The 7,851-nt window shown below is 32.4% G+C and overlaps 1 protein-coding gene across 6 annotated transcripts in view; it reads right to left on the reverse strand.

Annotated features, from left to right (window-relative positions):
• The window catches only part of LOC107613498 (hexokinase-1), a 6,174-nt gene extending 1,786 nt beyond the window's left edge, over positions 1-4,388 (reverse strand). The window contains exons 1-12 of one of the 6 annotated variants that reach the window (XM_016315517.2): positions 4,306-4,388; positions 3,976-4,181; positions 3,767-3,837; positions 3,614-3,666; positions 3,304-3,430; positions 2,802-2,876; positions 2,504-2,659; positions 2,273-2,371; positions 1,916-2,187; positions 1,756-1,818; positions 522-634; positions 197-288 (exon numbers count right to left, since the gene is read on the reverse strand). In XM_016315517.2, the coding sequence (XP_016171003.1) occupies positions 2,354-2,371; positions 2,504-2,659; positions 2,802-2,876; positions 3,304-3,430; positions 3,614-3,666; positions 3,767-3,837; positions 3,976-4,066 (591 nt within the window). In that variant the 5' untranslated portion in view covers positions 4,067-4,181; positions 4,306-4,388 and the 3' untranslated portion in view covers positions 197-288; positions 522-634; positions 1,756-1,818; positions 1,916-2,187; positions 2,273-2,353. The other 5 variants (XM_016315522.2, XM_021109769.1, XM_021109767.1 and 2 more) reach the window with 5 other exon arrangements.

Genomic DNA, 7,851 nt, shown 5'->3' on the forward strand with positions numbered 1-7,851 from the left:
ACTAAACATATGCATGCTAAACTAAACATGAAAATAATATGTAAATTAAAAGATTCACCCAACTGCCAACTGCCAAAAAAAGAGAGAAAAAAGTATATATATGTAGAACAAAAACTGAAATAGTGACAAAAAAAGAATGTATATATAATCAATTATTAGAAATTGTAAGAAATAATATAACTAGTTGCAATTCTACCTCCTTGGTTGTGTGAAAGGAAAGAGGGAGACCCAATTCACTCATCTGTTTGTTAAGTTCTAAATCCTCAGGTTCGAGAAGATCGTTCCAATCTGCAAAATACAAAGGAAAAAAACAAACGATATATAATGACTAAATAAACTCTCGTGGCACTAGAATATAAATTAATCTACCATGATTAAGTTTCTGTGCATGATGACAAATACTTACATTTAAATTGCTTATCTTAGATTAATCTAGCTATATATACTTTGTTTCATCAAGTCATGATTATAATTAATTTGCTATAACATGCTTATTAGTACCATTAAGGCCTTCCTAATACCTTTCATGATTCTTGTGATTTTCAGAAATTGATTAGTTTGGGGGCTCAAACTCTCGTGGTTCCTGGAAACCTTCCTCTTGGATGCAATTTCAAGTATTTGACAACGTATGAAACTTCAGATAAGAGTGAATATGATGAAGCTGATTGTTTGAAGTGGTTAAACAAGTTTACTCAATACTACAAGCAACTTTATGCTGAACTGAATCGACTTCAAGTGCTTCATCCCAATACAAATATCATCTATGCAAATTATTACCATGCTGTGTTGCCACTATATCAATCTCCAACACAATTTGGTACATAAGTCCTCAATCTTTTCTTATCTACTTAAGTACTTATATCTTTTTCAGTTCATGTGTATATATAATTATATATTATAAATAAACGAGTTTTATAACAATGGAAGAGTATTTATATTAATATTCGGTAGCTTTTATATAGCAAACTCGATTCTAATAATAATAAACATAAGTAAGAATAAATGAAAAGATGTGGAAATGAACTAGGGAGGGCAGTGAGGACCCTATTTATATCCAAATGTGGAAGGCATGATACCTGAGTTGCGTAAAAAGGATAGTAAAACCAAATAGAAAGATTGCAATTAGTACATAAATAATTGAGAAACAGTTAAGCTTAAACGATCATAGAGCTGTAGTGTTTGGTGCGGCAACATAGGTACTTATTAGTTGAGAAAAAGAAGCAACATTTATTCCACTAATAATAATTAAAGCTATCTTCTTTGTTTTAATGCTGCAGAACAAAAGATGCATTATTCATTTATTTGCAGTGGTTTTAATACACAACACAACACAGGATGATAACGGTTCATTTATTGGCTAAGTACACAGAATGATAACCCTTTTCAAGTACACAGAATGACTCAGCCATGCATTTTATACTTAATTTTCAATAGAGAAACAAGATAAGCATTAGCCAGAGGAGAGGTAAAAAATTATCAAAAAATTAAGACATCATATAATGTTAGAAGAAGTGAATCAGCTTTATTATACCAAATTCAATTATAAATGAGTCATTGACTTCGGAGATTTGATACATTGAATTGTTCTATATGGACATAAATAGAAGAAACTATTAGCCCCTAAAAATGCTTAGAACTTAACACTAGATTAAGAAACACATAATTAAAAATAGAACGCAAGAAATGGTTTCACAAATAGAAACACATGAGCACTATTAGTTTAATATTCAATTCTGTTTCAATCAGAATGAGTACCTTGAGAGCATATAATGGTGACTCCACTCCTTAAACCGGAACAAGCCTACCACCTGTCAAATCCTAACGAGATTGTAGCATTACACTTCTGAAGTTTTATCCATATTGAAAAACTACTAAACTAAACAATCAAGAGATTTTTCTTGGTCTCGTTAGGTACCTGAGCAAAAGAGTCTCTTAAGGAGTGAGCAGGGTCAATTGAAACCACCATAGTGGGGTGCCCATGATTCGCAAATCTCACTGCAAGGGAGGCAGCACAGCTTCTTGTAATACTTGAGTATAATTAACTAGCATGCATACCTGAGTATGAAAGGAACTCTCAACTTGGGGGGAAACTGTATCTCCAAAAAAGTCAGCTTCTTCAGCCATCTTCAATAAAGCTCTCATTACAATGTCCCCCAAATACATACCAGAAATCAACTTCTCAAATATCTGTGAACAATAGTGGAAGAATATTACAGAATTACACATGCTGGTTAAAGCTTTAAACCAATGACTATAACGTGATGATCTTGACCTGCTCTCCAGGGTTTAAGCTCTCAGCATCTAGAGCTACGTCATATTCTGTTAGAGGAAGATGTGAGGATTGGAAATTACCCTACTCCATGTTTATAACCTGCAGTATTTACATGTAATCAGAGCATGCTTTATACCAGCAAATGGTGACGCTAGCTCTAGTATGACAGTAAAGTAAAGATATTTCTAACATGCAAGACAATGACAGTCATAAATAGTATAACCTACTTACCATGTCTCTTGATTTTGAGAGAGGGCCATGCCATTTTGGAATAGCATTTGCACGTTCTACATATGCTGCATTTGTCCCTGTACCAAGGATCACAGCAGCAATGACATCCTGATTGTAGAATCTGCCTCCAGCTAGTGTTCCAATGGTATCATTAACCTAATGCAAAATCACCGAGTTAGTCTGGTGTACAGCCTTATTAGTCCAAACTTTCTATCAAACACAAACTTGAAACCATCATTCTCAAGTCCGTATATTAAAAATTATTAATCAATCCTGAAGAGAGGTTAGTGGTACTGACTAGAGCTGAAACTCGCATATCCAAGCCAATTTTTTGCATCGACTTGGTTAGTTCTCCCACAACATCTTCCCCAACCTACAAATCAGAACATAAAGGAAAAAACTATCGGCTTACATGCTAATGAGAGAACAGCTGACTAAAAGAGAAATTGGTACAAGATATCCCCCTCTTACACAAGAGTTCATGTAATGCAAATTTAAAGCATGTCAAGGCAAGCATTGTAATTTTGGACTTGCAACCGTTAATATAATAACAAAAAGGAATGAAGTCGTGTTTGTCTAATAGAAAAAGATGTATGGAAGATTCTGCAAATGCACCATAAACGATGGCAAGAAGAATTACAACAAAGTTAAATATATCATAATCGAGGTAAGAATAATTATCACATCTTCAATATTGAAACCCTTAGTCCACTTTATTGTAATAATAACAATAATTGTAATAATAACAATAAAGAAAGTTATGAACAAAGAATAATATTGAATTATTAAAAAGAACTAACCGTTCCATGATCTTTTAGCCACTCTCCTAAAGGTCTATTAGTATTCTGAGGATCATAGGGTTCACCATAAAAGAAGTTCGGAACAACCACATAGTAACCAGAAACTGTAATCTTGTCTGCAAGCTTCCTAAACAACAAAAGATGAACAATGTTATTTAGGATAGGAACACATTGAGATGGAAACAGAGATAATTGACAATAAAAGCAGATTGAATCAGATTAGCCTCCTGCTTCTATTGGTGGTAAAATTTATCAAAACCTTCAGAAATTTTAAGTGAAAGATAGCGAGGCTTTAATCTTAGCAAGTAACCTCAAACAAGAAAAGCTTCTACCTTCCCTTCTTGTCAATTTTTGTTCAGTCAACTGTCAAACAAGAACACATCCAAATAATTAGAACAAAGCAACAAAATTTGGTTTAATGAGGAGAAATAAGCTACAAGACATGTCCTGAATATTAACTCACCTCCAAATCAACATATGAGGGATTTCTTCCTATTGATTTAAGAAATTTGTCAAGACCACTTGCATTTAGAGCTGCAATTTAAAGAATCAGACTTTATATATCAGTGTAACTGTAGCAATGCATAATGGAACCAACAAAGGACCTATTAACTTCTGTCTTATGTCAAATTAGATAGGAGAAAGATAGCACTGGGGTTTAAAAGAAGTTACCAGGGTCACACAAGGGAAGCTGGTCTTTGCCAGAGAAGAAGTTACCAATGGAGTGAACTATCATTCCGAGCTTCGCTTTAAGTTTTGCCATTCAACAACAACCACCGAGTTTCCACCGAGTTGGGCTGAGTTTTTCACGAATCGCTGCAGACATGACCGACAAAAAAAAATCTCTTTCTTCGCTGATAGTAAAATAATTGATAAACCTACAACAAGCTCAATCAGCATCAACAACAACAAGAAGATAGAAATTGCGAAGAAAAATTGATAAACCTAAAATTGGCACAGAAAAATTGAGCCCTAAGCACTAAAATCACAATCCGATTATACCTGAAATTCACTAAGGGAGCAAACGCGACAAGAAGCTCATGAGGAAGAAGCTCGTGTGTGAAGTGTGAATTGTGAATGAAGCTCGAGACATTAGGTTAAGTTAGGTTTATATCAATATTTTTCGACGAAAAATTTTAAATTACAGACGAATTTTTCGTCTGTAACCATTTCCCACGAAAAAAAATATTTTTTCGACAGAATTATCGACGGATTCTCTTTTCCACCTGTAATTTATGTTAATTCATTTTTTTTGTTTTCCGACAAAAAATCCCTCTGAAATTCCGTCTGTATTTTCGTGGGATAAAATCCGTCAGAAATATCCGTCTGTAATAACTAATTTTCTAGTGGACCAACAAATCAGCCACCTTTCTATGTTATATGTATGCAATTTTAGTACAGGCTCAGGTTTCACAACTTGTACTCTTACTCTTGATTGACGAACACTCATAGACAAGGAGAGCTTGCTGAAATTTTCAAAGAAGTCTTCATACACTCTCTCCTTAATTAAGTTTAGTTATGTTTGTCATCAAAGGAGAGATTGTTGAGTTTAGATTCTATTTGAAACCTTATGATGACAAACACAATTGATTATTTCCTATTATAACCTACATGATGAATAATATAGGAATCAATCAAGGATGATTAATCAAGCAAGTTAGAATCATGCAAAACATCTACATTAATGGGAATATTATTGAAGATGGTATTGAGCTATAATTGCAAAGATTATGCACTATCAACATTGCAAAAAAGCTCTCCAAATTAGATCCTAATCAAAAGGAGCAGCTACACAATGCAAATTGAATAAGAAAAGTTTTTTCCTCTTAATGGACAACTGCTACACACATTATTAAAGAACAAAGATGAAAAGTTTCACCTTTGAATGCACAAATGGCTAGTTGATGAAAAGGAGAATTATCCCAACATTAAAGAGATATCAAGCTCTATATATTGATGAATCATCAAGGAAGAAGACAATCAATTTGTGCATATTATAGATCACGCAAAATAGCTTTTTATTTCTTTGTTTTTGAATGTATTCTTACTTCTCTTTTGTCTAGATTCAAGCTTACTTTGAGAGATACAAAAAGCCAAGAAAATAGTGTATACAAAAATTATTTAACCTTTGTTTGAGTCCTTAATTAGGCTGGGTTAGCACCTAGGTGATTTACTAAGTTTGGAATACCTTAGGTATTTACAAGAGTATAAACTATTTTAATTATAGTAAAAATTATACCATTGTTGTGATAGAGACTGGACGTAGATCACATTTCACTTTATAGCCAAACTAAGATATATCGAGGCGTCACTCTTCCCCTTCTATGTTTTCTGCATTTTCTATTCTGCATAATTAGGAGACAAAATCGCAAATAATCTCCTAAAACCAGAATTATGCATAACTTGTTTATTCAAATCTAAAAGTAATTTCTAGATTCAATCTCCCGTCTCAACTCACTTGAGAATCTTTACTGACCAATACAAAAGTTTGGGTAACAAAAATTTTGACAGCTAATCAGTCACTAATATTATAATTAATGATCGATTAAGCAGTAATCAATTAATTTGATAACAAAATCCTATTTTTAAGAAAACAAAGTACACCATAAAATAAAAGAATGTTATAAATATTTAATGGTAAAGATTCTTAGTGACAAATAACAGATGTTTTATTTTATTGAAAATAATTTTAATAACCCTCTCAAAATCTTATTTTAATATTTTTTAAAATCAAAGTTAATTCGACAAAAATAACTTCTTTCTAATTTTTTTTAATGACATAACTATTTCTTTAACTTTTGAAATAAAAAATAATTTCTTTAACATATAATAACTTCCCTTACTTTCTATTAGTTTCTTTCAAATTTGTTGTTTTCATGTTTTGACATAAAAACACATAGTTTTAGTTTTTTTTCAAAAGATTGATTATGAAGATTGAACCCTTAACCCTTGCCCCTCATTACACTGCTCTCTTTACCTCATTCATTTGCCTCCTACCTTGTTGGTCACTCCCCCACCTTTCTCAGTTCTCCTAACACAACACTCTCTCTCTAATAGGGATAGTAGTGGAATAGATAGAGACGAATTTTCATTTTATTCGGTCTCGTCCCGTCCTTCCTCAACTTATATACTACTCGACATATTTTTATGTGAGTTCTAAACTAATTAATGTACCTTAATCCTTTATTTTCTGTAGGTATTGGCTCCAACCCTACTTGTCTTTATAAAAACATTTTAAAATTTACATATTTATATATAAATTAAAATAAAAATTTAATATTNGACCCCCGCCCCATCCCACCCCACTCAAACATCCACCCAAAGAAAACCCGCCCGCTCCAAGTCGGGTTATTCCTGATTGGGTAGGGGGCGACTCGGATACCTCTGTGGATTTGGATACTACTGCCAAGTCTGCTCTCTAATCATGTCATCTCCTTCACCATCTCCATCGCCACATTATCTCTTTTCCCTCCTCACTCGGACCATTTCTTTCCTCACCTTTACTCTACCGCATACACCATCGTCATATTACCTTCATCTTGGATTTTTGCTTCTTTTCCGTCTCCTATAATTGCTCATCAACATCACCTTGAAAATGTAAGAAACGGACGAGAAGTGAGTTGAATCGTTCTTTAACTCTTTTTTCTTTGAAATAAGAATTTAAAAGTTTTTCAAGTATTTTTTGGACTTATGTATAGCAGATATATATTAATGTGTTCAAATAACACGTTTGCTTTTGAACTTGAATAATTAAACGAGCAATAAATGTAAGATGCAAGGCTCAACAGAAGTATGTAGATGATATGTGTTAGTTCAACCTAAAATACCTACGTTTAGTCTTTAAGTAGTTTGAGAGTTTTACTAACATAAAGAGTATACAAAATATATCCTTTGAACAAAGTCTTTTTAGAATATGGCTTTGACTCAGATTGAACCACTTTCTAAATCTAAGCACTTTCAATATTCTGTTAACCATCTCAAACAAGATTTAGATTGGATGCCCCAACAATCTAGGACTTTAGATATTTTTATCTCAAACATTTTTAAACTAAGAAGTAATTCAGAATTAATACCCCACAAATTTAAGAACCTTAAATATTCTCTCTATTATCTTATGTAAGACTTAGATTAGACCGTAGTCTAATCTAGGAATTTTAGATATTCTTTTCTTAAATCTTTTTAAGACTAAAGATTACTATTAGATCAGGTTATGATAAAGAAATTGTTGAGTTCAAAAACTTCGAATGATAACCAAGGAGATAAAGAATTCATGAACTTTGCAACTTACTTGCGAATCCTTTTTCCAAGTATTTTTGAGACTGCTCGAAGATGTTACAGATAAACATAGACTAGTCTCAGATTTATAAAAGTATAATCTGATATAAGATATGAAAAAATACCTGAATAAAATGTCAATTTGTTTTATATAGAAAATATTTTGAAGGATAGAAATATTGAAATTAAAAAGACAATTTAATAAACTATTAAAATCGTCCATATTTTTTAATACACTGACAAAAATAACTTCTATTTTTAATTTGTTAACAA

Source organism: Arachis ipaensis, chromosome B08 (assembly GCF_000816755.2).
Source record: "Arachis ipaensis cultivar K30076 chromosome B08, Araip1.1, whole genome shotgun sequence".
Taxonomy (NCBI): Eukaryota; Viridiplantae; Streptophyta; class Magnoliopsida; order Fabales; family Fabaceae; genus Arachis; species Arachis ipaensis.